The sequence below is a fragment of the Tamandua tetradactyla genome, chromosome X, assembly GCF_023851605.1.
Source record: "Tamandua tetradactyla isolate mTamTet1 chromosome X, mTamTet1.pri, whole genome shotgun sequence".
Taxonomy (NCBI): Eukaryota; Metazoa; Chordata; class Mammalia; order Pilosa; family Myrmecophagidae; genus Tamandua; species Tamandua tetradactyla.
In genome coordinates, this window is record NC_135353.1 from 63,661,054 (window position 1) to 63,681,946 (window position 20,893).

General features: G+C 37.0%; 1 protein-coding gene across 3 annotated transcripts in view; it reads right to left on the reverse strand.

Moving 5' to 3' along the window:
• MID2 (midline 2) overlaps positions 1–20,893 on the reverse strand; it is a 124,911-nt gene that overhangs the window by 94,056 nt on the left and 9,962 nt on the right. For all 3 annotated transcript variants that reach the window (XM_077146121.1, XM_077146120.1, XM_077146122.1), the window contains exons 2-3: positions 16,583–17,298; positions 3,722–3,817 (exon numbers count right to left, since the gene is read on the reverse strand). In XM_077146121.1, the coding sequence (XP_077002236.1) occupies positions 3,722–3,817; positions 16,583–17,242 (756 nt within the window). In that variant the 5' untranslated portion in view covers positions 17,243–17,298. The remainder of the gene's footprint in view (positions 1–3,721; positions 3,818–16,582; positions 17,299–20,893) is intronic.

Genomic DNA, 20,893 nt, shown 5'->3' on the forward strand with positions numbered 1-20,893 from the left:
AACTTCCTTAAAATGATAGAGGGAATATATGAAAAACCCACAGCTAACATCATCCTCAATGGGGAAAAATTGAAAACATTCCCCCTAAGATCAGGAACAAGACAAGGATGTCCACTATCACCACTATTATTCAACATTGTGTTGGAGGTTCTAGCCAGAGCAATTAGACAAGAAAAAGAAATACAAGGCATCAAAATAGGAAAGGAAGAAGTAAAACTATCACTGTTTGCAGACAATATGATAGTATACATCGAAAACCCGGAAAAATCCACAACAAAACTACTAGAGCTAATAAATGAGTACAGCAAAGTAGCAGGTTACAAGATCAACATTCAAAAATCTGTAGCATTTCCATACACTAGCAATGAACAAGCGGAAGGGGAAATCAAGAAACGAATCCCATTTACAATTGCAACTAAAAGAATAAAATACCTAGGAATAAATTTAACTAAAGAGACAAAAAACCTATATAAAGAAAACTACAAAAAACTGCTAAAAGAAATCACAGAAGACCTAAATAGATGGAAGGGCATACCGTGTTCATGGATTGGAAGACTAAATATAGTTAAGATGTCAATCCTACCTAAATTGATTTACAGATTCAATGCAATACCAATCAAAATCCCAACAACTTATTTTTCAGAAATAGAAAAACCAATAAGCAAATTTATCTGGAAGGGCAGGGTGCCCCGAATTGCTAAAAACATCTTGAGGAAAAAAAACGAAGCTGGAGGTCTTGCACTGCCTGACTTTAAGGCATATTATGAAGCCACAGTGGCCAAAACAGCATGGTATTGGCATAAAGATAGATATATCGACCAATGGAATCGAATAGAGTGCTCAGATATAGACCCTTTCATCTATGGACATTTGATCTTTGATAAGGCAGTCAAGCCAACTCACCTGGGACAGAACAGTCTCTTCAACAAATGGTGCCTAGAGAACTGGATATCCATATGCAAAAGAATGAAAGAAGACCCATATCTCACACCCTACACAAAAGTTAACTCAAAATGGATCAAATATCTAAACATTAGGTCTAAGACCATAAAACATTAGAGGAAAATGTAGGGAGATATCTTATGAATCTTACAATTGGAGGCAGTTTTATGGACCTTAAACCTAAAGCAAGAGCACTGAAGAAGGAAATAAATAAATGGGAACTCCTCAAAATTAAACACTTTTGTGCATCAAAGAACTTCATCAAGAAAGTAGAAAGACAGCCTACACAATGGGAATCAGTATTTGGAAACGACATATCAGATAAAGGTCTAGTATCCAGAATTTATAATGAGATTGTTCAACTCAACAACAAAAAGACAGCCAACCCAATTACAAAATGGGAAAAAGACTTGAATACACACCTCTCAGAGGAGGAAATACAAATGGCCAAAAGGCACATGAAGAGATGCTCAATGTCCCTGGCCATTAGAGAAATGCAAATCAAAACCACAATGAGATATCATCTCACACCCACCAGAATGGCCATTATCAACAAAACAGAAAATGACAAGTGCTGGAGAGGATGCGGTGAAAGAGGCACACTTATCCACTGTTGGTGGGAATGTCAAATGGTGCAACCACTGTGGAAGGCAGTTTGGTGGTTCCTCAAAAAGCTGAATATAGAATTGCCATATGACCCAGCAATACCATTGCTGGGAATCTACTCAAAGGATTTAAGGGCAAAAACTCAAACGGACATTTGCACACCAATGTTTATAGCAGCATTATTTACAATTGCAAAGAGATGGAAACAGCCAAAATGTCCATCAACAGACGAGTGGCTAAACAAACTGTGGTATATACATACGATGGAATATTATGCATCTTTAAGGCAGGATAAACTTATGAAGCATGTAATAACATGGATGGACCTAGAGAACATTATGCTGAGTGAGTCTAGCCAAAAACTAAAAGACAAATACTGTATGGTCCCAATGATGTGAATCGACACTCGAGAATAAACTTGGAATATGTCATTGGTAACAGAGTTCAGCAGGAGTTAGAAACAGGGTAAGATAATGGGTAATTGGAGCTGATGGGATACAGACTGTGCAACAGGACTAGATACAAAAACTCAAAAATGGACAACACAATAATACCTAATTGTAAAGTAATCATGTTAAAACACTGAATGAAGCTGCATCCGAGCTATAGGTTTTTGTTTTGTTTTGTTTTGTTTTGTTCTTACTATTATTACTTTTATTTTTTTTCTCTATATTAACATTCTATATCTTTTTTGGTTATATTGCTAGTTCTTCTAAACCAATGCAAATGTACTAAGAAACGACGATCATGCATCTATGTGATGATGTTAAGAATTACTGATTGCATATGTAGAATGGTATGATTTCTAAAAAAAAAAAAAAAATGGACAGCACAATACTACCTAATTGTAATGTAATTATGTTAAAACACTGAATGAAGCTGCATCTGAGCTATAGTTGTTTTTTTTCTTATATATTTTTGTATTTTTTATTTTTATTTTTATTTTTTCTCTATATTATCATTTTATTTCTTTTTCTGTTGTCTTGCTGTTTCTTTTTCTAAATCTATGCATATGTACTAAGAAATGATGATCATACATCTATGTGATGATATTAAGAATTACTGATTGCATATGTAGGATGGAATGATTTCTAAATGTTGTGTTAGTTAATTTTTTTAATTAATAAAAAAATGCAAAAAAAAATTATTTTACTGCTTAAAATAAAATAAAGTTGTACCATTACATTTATCTTTCATTCAAGTAAGATTAGAACTAGACTATCAGATTGTAAATAGAATTAGAAACATTTTTGTCCAACCACTGTCAATGGGGAGTCCTATAATATTTTATCTGACCCTATTTTACAATTTAAACCCTACCATAGAATTAGAAACATTTTTGTCCAACCACTGTCCATGGGGAGTCCTATAATATTTTATCTGACCCTATTTTACAATTTAAACCCTACCATCGCTGCTCCAACAAAATCAACCCCAAACCAAATTCTACAGTGAAGTTTCCATGCTCTTGAGAAGGAGATAGAAATAACATCTTTCTCTTATGTCCACTTAAGAAGAGGTCAAATCCTCTTCTAAGCTATGCTCTAAGATTTGACGTAGGCAACAATTTTTTAAAAACCTTACACTTGTACAGCACTTTACAATTCTCAGAAAACTTTCACATATATGCCATTTGTTGATGATGAGAATAAGTGGAGAGTTGATCAGCAAGGACCAGGTAGGGTGCATGGTATTAGTAGGACCACAGGCAGGGGAGGAAGGGAGGAGAGGCTGGGAAGAGGAGTAATATTATTATAGAAATAATACTGCCCTAAACAAACCTCACCCTACCTCCAAGGGTCCAGGATTCCCAATTTCCCTACAATACCCCTGTAATCTCTTTAAGAGCTTTAATGTCCAGTTTGGTGAGGAAAGAAACACACTTCATGTCTGATTTTCATACTGCCTGCTGCTTGGAAAGGAGAAAGAACTACCTCTGGGACAGCTGACCCCCAACTCATCACCACCATCTGCTCTTTAAAAAAACAATACATATCTGCCACTATTCTTGAACAAGCATCTTAAAGGAAGAAACTTCTTAGAACTACCATACAGTCATTAACCCCAAATGACTAAACTACACTATGGCAAAACTGAAGCCCTCCATCTCCCATCCCAACAGATAGTCCGACTCAGATCCTCTGAAAGAATCACAAATGTTTCTGTTACATACCTCCACCTGCTGACAGATCTGTATTAGTTTGGCCATTTGATTTTCTAGTTCACTGTTGCGCTTAACCAGGTTGGTGAGGTTCATCTCCAGAGTTTGCTATCATCGCAGAATGTGGAGCCAGAGGGAAACAGGGAAGAGGGAGAAAAAAAACAAATATTCAATGAGTTTGAGACCCAATATCACGTGGAGACCAGTCAGTCGACAAATATTCCAAATATTCACTGAGCACTTACTATGTGCCAAGTGCTGTTCTAGGTGCTGTATATTAATTAATTAATGGTGCTGTATATTTGTTCCTAACTAGGTGCTAATTAATGGTGTTGTATATTTGTTCCTGACTATCATTACTAGGGAAGAGATTACGTTCATGACTTTGGATATAGGAATTTAATGACATTAAAACAGCCTATGCTTTCTATGATATTTCTAACTTTTCAAAATATTTCATAGTCAAGATCTCATTTTGTCCTCACAATAATCCTGTGACATAGGGAGAACAGGATTTATTTTAATGGTAAGTATACTAGAGAAACTATAATTTATTAAATTGTTACCACTACTTGCCAGACATTATGCTAGGCAATTTCATACATATCATGTAATAATCCTAAAACCCCATGATGTAGGAGATGGCAGCATTTTACAGATAAGAAAACTGAGCTTCAGAGGAGGGATAAAGAGTTTTGCACCATCATACAACTAGCATTTGACAAAGCCAGGATTGGATCCCAAGTCTCCAGTCTTCAGTCTGAGCTTTGCCCCAATATTACATGATTTTTTTTGTCTTCTTGTTGATAACATTTTATATTTATCAGTGGGCCCCTTCAGGAAAAAATATATTTTAAGTATGGGATTCAACAAAATCTAGCATCGTATTCCGCAAAGCTTTCCCTTTTTTTTGGTACTAAGGAATGGCTCATGAAGAAACCAGACATCAAAATGCAAAGCCTGATTGTATCAAGATAGGACATCCTTTGCTTACTATTGCTTATTGGTACATAGGTCCTGTTAGGTAAATATTATAAGAACTTTGCAAATCTGTTTAATATAACATATGGACAATAGTAGCCAGCACTCAAGGGAATCTTCAATTGAGCAAGCTACACTCCCCCATTTTGTATGTGAGAAATAGAATGCGATCTCACCCTAGATGTATCACAGACTTTTTTTTCTTCCCCACTCACAAGTCTTCAGCTTTGGCAGCTGCTTCTCCTCCAGAACCCATCCCAATATCTATTCCTGTCTCACTTACTATTCCAACAAAGTTTGTTCACAAAGTAATACCCTGAGTATGGTTGAAAGAGGAAGGCTAGAGTTGGGTAGTTCACCAGAAGGAAAGCTAGAGGATAAAAACTGGGACTGTATAACTTAGCAAAACCTAGAGTAGACAATGATGGTGGTTAATTGTATAAATAACAGAAAATTAGAACATATGTCACTATTACCAGGTGTTAATAATAGGGTGGTATATGGAAAAATAGGGTTAATGTAAACTAAGGTTTATCATTAACAGTAGCATTGTAATATTCTTGCATCAATAGTAACAAAGGCACTATACCAATACTAAGTGTCAATAATAGGGGGATATAATGGGTACTGGATTTTTTCTTCAGAAGAAATGAGAATGTTTTCATATTAACTATAGTGTTGAATGCATAACTATGTGATTATACCAAGAGCCATGGATTGTACACATAGGATGGATTGTATGGTGTGTGAATAAAACTGTTAAAAATAATAAGGGAATAGGTGCATGGGTGATTCAGTAGTAGAATGCTCGCCTTTCATGCGGGAGACCTGGGTTCGATTCCCAGACCATGCACCCCCCCAAAAAATAATAATAAATAAAATAATAGGGGAAGATAAGGGATATGAGATATTTTGTGTTTTCTTTTTTATTTTTATTTCTTTTTTTTTCAGAATGATGAAAATGTTCTTAAATTGATGGTGGTGATGAATGCAAATATATGATGACACTGTGAGCCACTGATTGTATGCTTTGGATGGATTGTACAGTATATGAACATATCTCAATAAAATTGCATTAAAAACTTTTTAAAAATGTAATATCCCAATTTCCTGGTCCATATTCTGCTAGCATTCTTTCACCTGTTCGTGTTTATTGCTTTGTTGCTGTCTCAATGATTCCTATGGTTTGTCATTGTTCAAGGTTCATGCTTTTGGTGGCGAGATGGGGAGGGGCACAGGGTAAGAGAGGGAACTAATGTATTTGGCCCCTTTCCTATATACTAAGTACATGTGGCTCCTTGATTCCTTTGGTACTGTTTCCATGAATATATCTAAGAGGACAATGAAGAGAAAGGTGATGTTCCAAATAAGATTTGTATTTTATGCATGCTTTTTCTATTAACCTACAACTTCTCTAATAAAAAGAAAAGAAAAGATTTGTCACTGTAGAATCAGCAGAGAGTTCAAGAAATATGAGAATTGATAAAAGGCAGCTGGATTTGGTAATTAAAAGTTGCCAGTGACCTTTGAAAAAGGAGTCTCGGTGGTGTTTTGGAAGTGTAGGGTTAAGAAATAAATTGGTAATAAAAAAGTGGAGGCTGCAAGTTGAGACTATCTTTTCAAAAGTTTGGTCATAAAGTGAATATTGTAGAGCTGAAATCTGATGAAGAGACCCAGCTTAAGTTAGAGAGTGGGACTTGGTAATAAATCCAATCAATGTGTGATTTTCTCTAGCCAGAGTGGTCCAGATTCCTAGATAAGTGGAAATCCCAGGTATCACAAATGAGTATATCGACATATTAGGCAAATATAAGGTAGATTGATAAACCCAGAGCAGAAACAATATTAGAAATCTGCATTTCAAACTATGATGTTATTCTATTAAAACATGGAATTCCATTGGGAGAATGTTTTCTAACAAGTACATGCAACCTGTTGAAACACTTGTCATGAAACTGATATCTTATAAATAATTCATAGTGCAGAGCAGAGCTAAAATCCCTGCTGTGTGTTATTCATTTATGGCCCAGAACTGAGACTCACAGTTTCTATATAAAGCCACTGAAAACAAAAATTAGGGCTGAACACATAATTTTGGATCTGGTTAGACTATGGAACTTGGGTTACCATCACAAAATTATGGTACTTACTTCCCTCTGGCCCCCTAGCAATATGCAGAATGCCAGCATATTTTAACAACACAAAACTAGAACTGACAAGATGACTCTAATTTCAACCTTACTTCATTAGTATGAAAATGCTTTGAAAAATAAATCTTTGGCTAATGAAAACACCATCTGTTGATGGCTTTTTGCCACTGTTTTCTTACATTATGAGACATAATTTGAGGAAAACACCGAACATTTACTTACTCACTTCCTATTCAATTACAAGGAATTAAAGTCCCCTCTCAAATTGGAATTGACTCTCAAAAATGAACACATGCAAAGGGAGGCAGAGAATTGAAGCAATTATGCAGTCTATGTTCTCAGCCCCTCCATATTATGCCTAGTACTGATGAATCATTTAAAACGAAAAAATTGGGGCCACTCTAAACTTAAATGATTTGATTGATTCGGCCAAGTAATTATCTCGTCTATACTCTGGCTGAGTATATAGAGCATATATATCTACATGAATATGTAAGTGTGTGTGTGTGCTAGTTTGAAAATATTACGTACCCCAAAAAGCCATGTTTTAATCCTGATTCAATCTTATGGAGGCAGCCATTTCTCTTAATTCTAATTCAATACTATAGGCTGGAAACTTTTGATTACATTATCTCCACAAGGTGTGGCACACCCAATTGTGGATGTGGCCTTCTGGCTAGCTGGAGATGTGACTCCACCCAATCCAGGTGGGTCTTGATTAGTTTCCTGGAGTCGTTTAAAAGAGGAAACATTTGGAGAGAGACAGAAACAACACAGCCGACAGAAACTTCAGAGCAGAACTGACATAGATGCCAAAACTTGGAGAACAGAGACACAGATGTTTGGAGGTAATCGGAGCCCAGCAGATGTCGCCGTGAGATGTTAAACAAGCCAGAACCTGGAGAGAGCCAAAGGAAGCCAAGAGATGAAAGCCAGTCAGAGAGAAGCCAAGTGAGGAATCCCCACAGGAACAGAGGCTGAAAGCAATGGAGCCCAGGAGCAAGGAACCAACAAATGCAAGCCATGTGCTACCCAGCTGACAAAGTGTTCTAGACCCATCAGCCTTTCTTGAGTGAAGGTAACCTCTTGTTGGTGCCTTAATTTGGACACTTTTACTTCCTTTGAAATGTAAACTTGTAAATTATTAAATTCACTTTATAAAAGTTGTTCCATTTCTGGTACAGTGCATTCTGGCAGCTTGTAAGCTACTACAGTGTGTGGAAAATCTCCTTATGTAAAACTAAATGTGCCCCTTTGTTGCTTTGTTCTGCTTTTTTCTTTGCTGTCCAGTTAATGGCTGGACAAGCTCCCTCTGCCTAAGGCCAGTCAGTGGCTTTCTCAGAACAGTTGAACCATGACAGTGAAAGAGCCAATGCAGCAGCAGAGATTGGAATGGCGATATCTGCCTGGGAGGAAACAGGGTACAGGAGGTTGGCAGGGGTAGCAGGATGAAGCTCCCATTTCCTGCTGCAGGAGGTTACCTCTGGTTTATTCTATGCTTCCCCCCTTGTGAGAGTTAGAGAAGCCATTTTGAGCTTCTGAAATTGTGAGACCAAGTCCATTTCCAGATGACTACATTATTATAGCTCTTATAAAATTGTACAATAGCCTAAACAGCACAAAGTAAAGGGAAGATTTCTCTGATTTCCATAATTGAGATTTTTAAAAGGCCTGAGCTAACTAAACTGGCAGTCTGCACAGATTCTATTTTTACCCAAGTTCCACTTCATTTGTGTTGGATAGACTTGGCCTTTTTGTGTTCTGTTATACCCTTCCTAAAGAGGAAAATGTTTTGCCATTTCTGAGAAAGCCAAGCACAAGGCCATTCTTTTTCCAGACAGTATCTCATAAAAAAGAAATGGCTTAAAAAAGAAAAAAAAAAAGAAAGAAATGGCTTCTCTAACCCTCTCAAATAATTATTCTTTTTTCACTGCTCTATTTCTGTGTAACTTTCTCATTGGTTTCCTCAAGAATCCTGGTCATACATCTAAACTCCAGCTCTTCCTTAAAGAAAGAAAGAGTCCCCTTATGGCACAAACTGGACCACAATTTACAACTGTCATACTCCATGAAGGCACACGTGTTCACATATATATGAGCACACTTACACACTCCTACCCAACACAGGAAGTTCTGAAGCCTAAAAAGAAAAGAGGCTTTCTGTTTGTTTTAGTGAAACATGTAGGATTGCCATGGAGAGCCTGTATTTTCTCTTGATTTCTAAAAGATATAATGAGAACATTTTCTAAACCTAGACAAGATTCCAACTATTCTGATGTGGGAATTGAATTGTGGTGCCTATGGCTTTCACTCCTTAAACCAAATAGTGGTGGCAGGGGAAAGAAGGGAAGAAAGGCCCACCCACAGCAAACCTGGCCTTCCCAATTCACGTAAGACAATTTCATCTTTTAAAATAATCTTTGATGTGGTCTTTTATGACATACTGTCCACACAGTTACATTCCCAGCTCTTCCAAAAATCAGTGGCCAGAATCTTTACAAGCTTTTAGGGTCACATTCTCCCTTCTTTTTTTAACTGCTTGTCTTAAAATACTTATTTTGCTTTTGCTTCAGTCTGCCACTTTATGTATCAATTACATATGGTCTTTCAACAGCAGAACACACCATCTGGTCCACAAACTGAAGCCCACATCCTTATGCCAGAGCTGATTCCTTCCCCAAACATTTATTTGCTGTTGTATAGGCACAGACTACATTCCAGAATGAGATGCAGGTGAGATACTGGCTGTTAAGGTCTATTCTACTTGCAATTTGTTAGAAAATGACCAGACATTGTAGCTCAGCCAAGTGAAACAGGTTGCCATGCCCCTTCTTTTCAGAAAGTTCGGAAACCATGGAGCAAAGACCCACCCCTCCCCCACACCCTTATCAAGAATGCTGTACAAACCATTCTGCATCCTTTTCTTTCCCCTATCTGCAGGTGCAAAGAATAATTAAAATTCTAGATTAAATGTGTACATTATTATTTGAACCTCCTAAAAGAAAACCGGTACTAAAAACCCAAATCCAGGGTTTGTCTTGATAACACTCAGGATACTGATCAAAAGCCAACTTGACTTTCCCAGAGGCCTCAATATTGTACTCCACCTGCACTATTCTTCTTCGGTTCCTGCCTCTCATGTACGTCTTCTTTCTCCTTCACCTGCTTTTCCTTCACATCTAACTTCTAGGCCATTAGTATGCATCAAGACTCAATCTTTGTCCCTCATTCATCTCACTACTGTATGGCCCTATCTCTATGTTACAGACCCCAAATCCTGCTCCCTAGTCCTGACCTTTCAGTCACCCAGAAAAGCCCCAATTTCAAATCCTTCTAGGATACTTGCCTTTTCCATTCTGAGAGTTACCCATGCTTTCCTTCCTCCAGATATCTGAACAAAGTATTTTCTCTTGCATAGAGCACTCATCTCCTACTTTATCCCCACCCCCTGTACAGACCTTCAAAAACTGTCCCCAGGTCTCTTGTGATATCTTCCCTATGCACTCTCACAACCTCCTACACGTCCACTATCATAGCACTCAACACACTATTTTGTAACTGTGTCCTTAATTGTCTCTTCCCACACTACACTGAGATTCGCCAGGAGTGGGACTGTGTTTGTCTTTATCATTGTAATCCCAAAACCTACGCTGGTGCCTTTCACTTAATAGAGTTCAGTAAATTCTTGATGAATGAATGTATGTCGAATGACCCACAATCACATCAAACTCAACAAGTCTAAAGTCAAATCATCTCACCAAAACTGATACCGCTTTCTAATTTCCACATTTCTGTCCCTGATAACATCCTACTCAAAAATCACTTTACGTTATTTCTCTCCATTGTCCATAACCACTGTCGTCATTCAACAAGTCCTGTCAATTCTTTCTTCACAGTCTCTCACCAGTTTGACCCTCCTACTCCAACAAATCCTTTCCTGATTTCCTGTTTTTGAGCTTGATGACTTCCTTTCCCTGACCCCTCCTCAATGCTTCAAGCATCCTTTGCAAACCTTAGTTACGGCACTTACCAGACTGAATTGGAATTTTTAATCTATTTGTATATCTCCCCGATTAATCTCAAAGCTCCTTCAGGGCAGGGACTTGACTTTATTGCCTGTGTCCCCAGTTCCTGCTACAATATCTTGAACATGTAAGTGTTCACTAAACAGAGTAAGTGTTCTTTAATTATGTGTTAAATGAATGAACCAATCCCTAGTTTAAATTCCTCATGCTACAGTTTTAGGTATGATCTGTTCTATCCTGAGAGGAGATAAAGAAAAGGACATTATCTCATTATATCAACCTTTCATGAACTTGAAGGCCATTATCAAATTATCACCCTTAATCTTCACTTCTTTGCATTCAATAATTCTTGTTTCCTTAATCTTTCTTCATCTATATTATATTTCTGTAATATGTTTCTTTGCTCAACAATAACAGACAGGATTTTCATCAACCCAAGAACAATCTCTCAGTCAATATTTTGTAACTTGTTCTCAAACAAATGATTGTTAGCTCCTTTCAGATGTAAATGAAGAAAAGACTCTAAACAAAAGAAATAACAACAACAACAACAAAAACCCAAAATATAAGAGCACAGATAATAGGGGTATCCATTTGGTAAATTTGCTCTCAAACCTAAGAAATAGAAAACATCTTCCAACTCATGGCCCTGTTAATACCATATGAGCACAGAACCAGAGGAATCAATATAAATCTTTAGATGGAAGAGAACAAGGATTCAAAAATAGTTTGAGTACAGATAGAACAAAATGCATTTTCATCCCCCACATGCACATACACAGAAACACAGACAGATTTAAATATATTATAAGCAAGAAGGGACAAGTCTTGAACAATGAAGAGACCAAAGAAAAGCCAGATCTGTCAGCAAGAATGATTTTATGACTGAGTTAAAGGCCAGTTTAGCTGAGAAAACCCTATAACACATATTGCTCCCACCTCCATACACACATATGGACCACCATCACCACCACCACCTTAGAGAGCTCCAATCTGGACACAAATATTTTATTTGTATTATATTTAGGTACTATGATCCATACCTATATGGGGAAGGGAGTGAGAAACAAGTTTTTCTGTGCCCTTATATATGATATGATCTTTGGCAACCCACCTTGGCATTTACTGAAGACTTTTCTTACCATCAAGATATGTGATATGGCTCATTTATGAAGGAGATCCCTAATCTCAGGATAGGTTCTACTGAAGTTCAAACCCTCCCTCAGGTGGCTACAGAAAGCTTTTATACTCATGGCCCTATCACACCCAACTTATCTACAGATCTGCCCACAAAAGATTAACACAGATACTCTCTCATCCTCACATACAGTAACACACATTTATAGATACACTTAGATATACAGACACAGTCATTCTCAGCTACTCAAGCATGCAGAAAGACACATACTTATATATATATAGGTATACATATATGTGTGTATATATATCCTCTCTCAATCCAGTCTCTTATAAAGATATTACTCTTCCTGTCTTTCATATACATGCTTGTACTGGTTCAGAAACAGCCAAATACCCATTGGTAAATTAGTTGAGAGGGTATCTGTTTTAGAAGACAGAAGTGGGTGTCAAGTGGGTTAGTAGATAAATGACTGAGTGAGAATGGGTATATGGATGACGGAGAATGACTGAGTAAGAAGAAGTAATCAGCTATGATAAGATTCTAGAATATCATATTTTCTGACCTTTTAACTCTCATTATGGATTTTCTTTGAACATTCTCCAAGTCTCTTATCTCCTTTCTCTGTCTGGCAATCTTTAGCTCTCTGTCTCCACCAGTCTCTGTTTCAGTGTGTGTGTGCATGTATGTGTGTATGTTTCTTTCTCATGACAAAAAGCTTACTCTAGTGCCAGGCAATATTTTATAACAACAAGATCTCTGATATATAAATGCATCTGCATTTAAGAATTATTTGTAGCAATGAATTTGTGGAAATGTAATAAGAAAAAGAAAATGTGCTTGTTTATTCCTTTCAGGAAATTCCTCAATTCCCCCTGGTTTTCATCAGCTATATTTTTGGCAGGCTGTGGGCATAGAAATGTGAAGACATCACTCTCAAAGAAATTAGAATAATCAGATCTGATTCATACAGATGTCACCATAGAGCCAGGCAGTTGGAAAATCAGGAATCAAAAGGAATAAGCACTTAAAAATAAAGACATGCCATACTTTTGCACTGGTTTTAATATTGTCAATAGTTCACATGAGATTTTTTCAGACTTCCTGAGTATTCATTTTGGCAAGATAAATTTATATCTTATGAGAACGAAAGCAAGTTATAGATGTTGGTATACTTCCTGCAAATTCATTATGAGGACCTAAATCATTTGGATTTCTTAAGCATACATACTATGTGTGCTAGACATTGAGGGGAATACTGAAGAAATAAAAGACACTGTGCCTGGCCTCAAGGAATTTATAATTTAGTTGGAGTGGGTTGGAGTAGCCTTATGGGGTTTGGACTGAGCACTAAAGTATAGGTAGGATTCCCAAGCAAGCCAAGAGAAGCACATGAGTGAAAATTAGGAGTCAGAAAAGAGAATGGTATGTTTAGCAGACAGTAGGTTAGCCTGGGTGGATGAAGGCAGTATGTTTGAGAGGAGAAGGAAAAGATAAATGGGCAGAGTGGGAACCAAGTTGCAGAAGGCTTTTACTATCTAGTTCAGACCTGTTAGAAATACAGTCACCGAAATTTGAAGCTTTGTCTAAAGCCAGCATTTAGGTCATTCAATAATATCAATCTTTTCTAAGGGGAAGAACTCATTTACTTTGAAATTTAAGAAATAATTAAACTACGTGGTAGCCTTCTAAGGGCATGTGTTCTGTTTCTCAACCCTCCATGTAGACTTGACAACTAAATAAGATTCAGGCAACTGTATTAAGCTCCTCAAACCTTCTAATCCATTTAGAGTACATGTTAAGAAGACAGACTGGCTTCTGGTTATTATGGCCTTTCATCTGTAACGTAGTGGATTGTTTATTCTTTATTGAACAAATAAATACTAGAGGCCACTCCTATTCAGGGAAATAGTACACAAAGAGTAATCACAACCCCCAACAATGAAGCCGTAGAACCAAAAAGTAAAAAGAAATACAGTATCAGTTACTAGCCATAAATGCAAATCACTAAATATATATTTGCCATTCTTCCCCTTCTTCTCCAGGACTCTCAGGTTCCTCCCAAGGCCAGGGGAATATGCTCAAGCAGTTTCCCCATAGCTTCTGACAGCTGGCTTTCTCCTTTCTCCTTGGGGGAAGAATCAGGCAGATTAAAGGAATAATTCTAAATGTTTTTCTAGTTTAAAATTAACCCAAAGAAGTGAGTATATGTGACACTAAAAAGTCAGACTTCCCCTCTGCTTAATGTGGAGAACTAATATCCTTCTACACCTGGCACCAAACCAAAGTGAACCCCCTCCACGCAAGCAGTACCTCCCTCTCCCTCCCCAGAGTTCAAGATGTTCCAGACAACATAACAAACCACACTGTTGGGAATGATTCATATGTTTCCACTCTCTGTTCAAAAATGAGCAAAAAAATTCCACTTAATTTATAATCAAAACTATCTGCACATTTCCTAAAAACTAAAGGGGAACTATTCAAAACCTACCCTTCCTTTCTCTAAAAGTTACTGACTAATAACAGACTTCCCTAAAGTATCTTTCGGTAAAGTACTGCTGTATTCCATCCATCCCCAGAGATGAGGGCTATATCTGCATGATGCCAAACATTAATCAATCATCCAATGTTTTCACGTTTTTAGATGTTTTCAAATAGCTGGTGTTCTGTGGATACAGACTCATTCTATCCAGTCTTTCTGTTATCTCAACAGCACATATGGATACAGACATTTGTTTGGAATATTTCTCAAGGCCAATGCCTTATTATAGTCCCAACACCTGCAAATATTTGGCAGAGATTGTTCCATCCTCTCTACATCCCAACTCTTCCCACAGCTCTGCCCCCATCCTTTGTCATTATGAAGCTGTAAGTTTACATAATATGTTCTTTCCTTAATGATGTTAATTTTTTATCTATGACCCAAAAAATGTGCTGTTGCTGGAGCATAGGATTACGTTTAAAATCCCATTTCATGGGGAAAGCTTAGGTCCAAAACAAAGTGGCAGCAGGCAATGGTAGAAAAGGTTACTTAATTCAGGGTCTACAGGCTGAGTTCCAGATTCACCTCTCCCACTAATCAGTTCTGTGACTTTGACCAAATCATTTAATCTATCAAAGTCTAAGTTTATGCAACTTTGAAGTATAGAGCTTGGGCTTCACCAAGTCCAAGACCTAATATTTTATGATTCTAAGAAGTGAAGTCAATGAGATTATTCCTTTCTGCAGTATTCATATGAAAGTATGTCCTTGAGTGAAATCAACAACAAATTATGCATTGAATTTTGTGCAATGTATAAATATTAGATATAAGTAAAACCACAAAGAAAGATTCAGTATGAATACTCTTAACATTGCTTGCAAGAAATTATAGAAGGGAAACTGTCCTATTATAGGTATTGCTACCCTTGCCAATACTATAATTTTTACATAAGTTACAAGGAATTTTCCAGAGCGTGACAGGAAGAATATCTCTACTTCCTTCTTGCCCTCCTTCCATCCTATCTGGGTTTTCTTTCTAACTTGGCTTACATATCCAGGTCCAATTTGGGGGTGGTAATTCATTTATTCATTTAAACACGTTATTTTTCTGGAATCTCTGTTAAACAGATCTGTTCTTAAGAAAATTTATACCACATAGAAAGTAGGTACTGAGAATAAATTTGCTGGATCCTACATTTGTTAACATCAATGTGAGTTTGTAGAGCTTTAAAAACTAGGCACTTAGACTTGAATATAAATATTATACGGTACAAAAAAACTTCAAAAATACACCGTCCACTAAACATGAATTAAAGACTAGGAACTTCCAAGGCAAGGACTGCAAAAAAAGTGCTTCAGTCTGCAACCCACAAAAATGAACAGTGGAACACAGTTTGATACTGGATTACATATTTATTGCTTTCAGTTTAAATTTAAGTTCATAAGTATCCCTCCTTATGTTGTGGTATGCCGATGTTTCTTTTTGTTTTGTTTTAAAGTAGGTTTAGAATTTGCCCCATGTTAAATGCTTATGGCACTTTTTAGTGGCCAGTGCCAAACCTTTGTTTCTTTAATATATCAAGTATGCACACAAACATAATGTCCTCCACAAAAATCTCTCACCTACATACACTCAGACACTTCCAACCACACCCCACCCAGAGACACACCCAACTTTCCCATTGCTATACACACATTTGCAAAGCAGCACATGTTAATTGAGGTACTTCTACACAGATATTCACAAACTTAAAAGAAGAGGTGGAAAGATCAGAGCAAAGATATGTAGCATGCAATATGTCACTGACAGAAGAGAGAGTGTGCTGTTTCCCTGAACAGACTATTTCTGTGGTGGGCCATGAGCTAACCTCCCCAAAGTCAGCCAAAGGCATGTGAATGCAAGCAGATTTAAACAACTGATTAAATAGGTTCCAGCGAGAGCTTGCAGATTAGGAGGTATTCTTCATGAGAACAGCTGGGATTTAAGTAATTTGTCATAAGGGAAAAATGATCTTATTAGGAAACTTACTAACTGCATAACTGTCTAGAAAGAGACAAAGTGGTGCAAGGGTACTTCCCTACTTCCCAGATCCCTTACCTTGAGTTTCTCAAATCGATCATTCAAGGATGCCACCTGATGGTCTCGGTGACGCCCCACCAATTTGCATAAGGCACAGATCAGTTGGTCATCAGATACACAATACATGTTCACTTTCTCATTCTCATGGTCCAGACAGGTGATTCCTCGAAGATGTGTGTCTGGCACTGGTTCTACCAGACGGTGGCTGGTAAAAGGTTTCTTGTTGGGGTGCGTGGCCCGTAGGCAACGGTCACAGTAGGAGACCTCACAGGTGATGCATGTTTTCACTGCATCCCTTGGTGGGTCCTGCTCACAGAATTGGCAAGCAATTCGCTCACTAGACATGGTGGTGTTGGGCCTGTAAGTCCTTTCCCTGCGGCTCTCACTTGGGGAGTTGGGTCCACTTACTGAAGCCTTCTGGAAGCGGTCAATAATGTTCTGCAGGGTCACATTCCTCTTGAGGCCATCCAGACCCCGGTGGTTCAGTGAAATAACATATCTGCACGTAGGGCACTGGAAAGCAGTAATGGGTTCAATTGATTCACCAGAGCTGCAGCTTGAGACCAAGATGCGATGGGCACAGCTGAAGCAGAGGCTATGAGCACAAGGGAGCAGAAGAGGGTCTTCAAACAACTCTAGGCAGATTGGACAGGTCAATTCAGACTCCAGTGTTTCCATCTTTAGTGAAAATAATCCTGCTGAGGCATTAAGAACCACAGAGGCTGGGTGTTCACCTGCAAGGAATACAAAGCAAGAGTTATTAAGTATTTCCAAAGGTGAAGTGGATGTAGCATAATTATACATTAACCAATGGAGGCTTTACAGATTGGACTCCCCAGGGATCCTTGAGCAATAGGAAAGCAATTTGGGAACTAATCAGAAAGCTTTTTTCTCCCTTCATTTTTAACAAATGCCTGAGTTTATTTTCCTGCGCTAATAAATAGAACCAAGTGGCCACCTATGAGTCTTGGTTTACTGATTAACATTCCTATTCCAGCTCACAACATCAGCATTGTTCATTCTTTCACATATTCTTGACTGACATCTCTTGTCCTGGACTATGATGAGCCTGAGGCCCTGCAGAACTCTCAGTCTCTGTTCTCTCATGTATTTTCTATTTCACTTCAAGGTAAAATATAGGGGCCACTCCTATTTCATCCAGTGGAAAGAAAACAAAGCTATATTTCAAAATAACTCTCTAGTTCTTGAAATTAGTTCCATTCTGTGAGCCTGAGTTAAAAAGAAAAGCTTTAGAGAAATATACTTCTCAGCACAGGATAATAAGTTCTTCTGCAAAGTGTAAACTTGAATTACTTCCTATTACCAAACATGGAAATTTCTGGTACATACCATTTCTAGTAAACTGAGTCATCACTAGAGACAAAAGGTGATATTTTTTCACTTTCCCTTTCTTCCATCACCTTCAGAAAACCTTCATTTCATCAAGATGAATGGGAAATTATTTCAACTTTTTGACTTAGCAATCATTGCTGATAAATGATAGACATACTATCTCGTGGCATTTGTTTGGTTTTATTATTAAACACCCAATGAACTAGCACAAGACTGCCATGAAGTTCACCTCCCCATGTGTCTTTTCTTACTTCCTAAAAATAATAGGATACAAATCTATATCTACACATAAACTAGCAAAGTGAGCAGTTAAAAATTTCTGACAGCTAGAAATTTTCAGAACTAGTAACTTTCATTTTAGCATGCATCATAAAAGAATAGAAATGACCCAAATGACAAGAAACTAACCCTTGGTCAATCCATCTGTTCTCCCACAGGCATATTTCTGAGCTGAACTAATACATACTGCTATGGGTCTTCAAGTCAACAAAGATAAACATTCCAAGTTAGTGTTAACTGAGGAAAAATACAAAATGTATCTTATTGACTGAAAAAGAAAGGCATCTTTTGCTTTTGCTCAACTGTTGTTCATCATCTCACTGTCACTAGAGACCCTCATCAGGGCTTGAAAAATTGATTCTGCAGGTGTTATTTGTTCAAATATCATCATTTATTAGTGAACTCTGCCTATATCACTTACAGGATATTAAATGCTGAGTACAACTATACCTTGCACATAAGTATAATAGATATAAACCTAAAAGCTGTTTCTAAATCAAACCTTTTAAGTGCACTAAACTGACTGTCTAGTTAATGGAAATCTATAGGAAACTGGGCTGTAAAAGTGGAGAATCCAGTTGACTTAGTAGGTTCATATGTTTGTATAAACACTTTTCAAAAAGCGAGATATGTGGTATTCTTATTTTACAATTTACAAATGCTTGAAAATTGTTGGCTAGTATTTTGTAGAATATGCATCTATCAGTATTCATCTATAGAGACTAAAAAATAAAGCAACAAAAATGTACATGTTTCATACAGTCTTAGAATTGGAATAGACTTTAGAGATCATATATTTCAACATTCAGCTCAAGGCAAGAATACTGCCTTAAACAAGTCCACCTGATGTCTCTCAAATGATCTAATTCAACATGTCCATAAACGAACCTGCTAGTTTCCCTTCCAAATCTGCTCGTTTTCCTACTTTCCCTACCTGGTGAATATCACCATCTAAGCTTAGAAACCTAGTTCTCTCATTTACTTGTTTTCTACCTCAACCACTAGTTGCTTCCAGAACATTCTTCTAGATTATGTTCCTTGAGGGCAGGGAATATCTCATACTTTTATACACAGCACAGTGCTTTGCAAAAACTAGGTACTAAATAACTGTTAAATGAAGGGTCCCTTACTAGAAGAAGTAAGAAGGGAGCTAGCATTTATTGAGCATCTGCTTTATTCTGAATACTGTGTTAAGCACCTTAAACACATTATTTCATTTAATTCTTACAGGAAGCTGTGAGAAGGCCATATTAATTTTATAGTTAGGAAACAGAGGCTAAAAAAACATTAAGTAAATCAACCAGAGACATACAACTAGTTACTGGCAAAGCACGGGGACAGTCTATTACCAATGCCTGTGCATTTTCCCCTACACCTTTATTTCAATCATCTTTCTTCCTTCACTGAGGTTTATCTTGACTATTTACAAGAAGATTTCTAAACAATATGTTTCCACTCCTATTTTTGTTTCTCTGTGTTCCTCTGAGTTTTTCATCCTTAGTCCCTTCCAGAATCATACCTCTTTCTTCTAGGCCTATCTCCACCTTGCACAGCATTTCTACTATGATGTCTTCCAGAACTGCATGGCTTCATTTCCTCAATGTCTGTGTTGGAAGCTAAACGGAAGAATTTAATAAGGCCTCGATTTTCCATGAGTCAGTGTGACACTTGAATCGCACTATGAAATTAAGCTTGGGAAAGCATACTATGGATCAGGATTGCTTTGGATAAGGTCAATACAGGGTTTTCAACCAAAGATTTCTGAACCTCCTAAAACTGTTTGAAGAATGTTGTGTCTATGTCATACATGCATTTTCATGAGCAGAGGGTTGTCCAAAATGATTCTCAAAAGAGTTCTTAACAGTAAAAAGGTCAAGAACCATTTGTTTAAAATAACCTACCTTAACTGATTTAAGCTCTATAAAGAATAATGTAACATAGATATAGTCAATTGCTTATTGTAATAACTTTTCTATACTGTTTTTACTCTGTTCCATTGTATTATTATAGAGTAACTGCTTTACTGATTATTTTTTCAACTTCTTCAAACATCTTTTCATTTTCATCTCTCATTTATGAGGCCACACATTGTGACCAACTGATTTTTTTACAAGGGTGCCACAAACATGAAATGGAAAAAATATTTTCTCTTCAACAAATGGTGCTACTTCATGCTATATACAATTAACTCCAAATGGATCAAAGATCAAAATATACGAGCTTAATCTATAAAACTCTTAGAAGAAAACACACGACCTTGGATTAGGCAACAGTTTCTTAAATATGACACCAAAAGCTCAAACAACAAAAGAAAGACTAGATAAACTGGAATCATCAGAAGTAAAGTTCTTGTGTTTCAAAAACATTATCAATGAATTGAAAAGACAACTCAAAGAATAAGACAAAATACATTCAAATTATACACCTAATAAGGAACTTGTATCTAGGAAGACAAAGTTCTGTTACAGCTCAACAATAAAAAGACAAATAGTTCAATTAAAAAAATGGGCAAAGGATTTGAATTGACATATCTCCAAAGAAGATATAGTAATAGCCAAAAAGAACATGAAAAGATGCTCAATATCATTAGTCATTAGAAAAATGCAAATCAAAACCACATGCAGGACTACTTCACACCCACAAGGATGATCAAAACCAAAAAAAAAAAAAAAAAAAGAAGAAAATAACAAGTGTTGA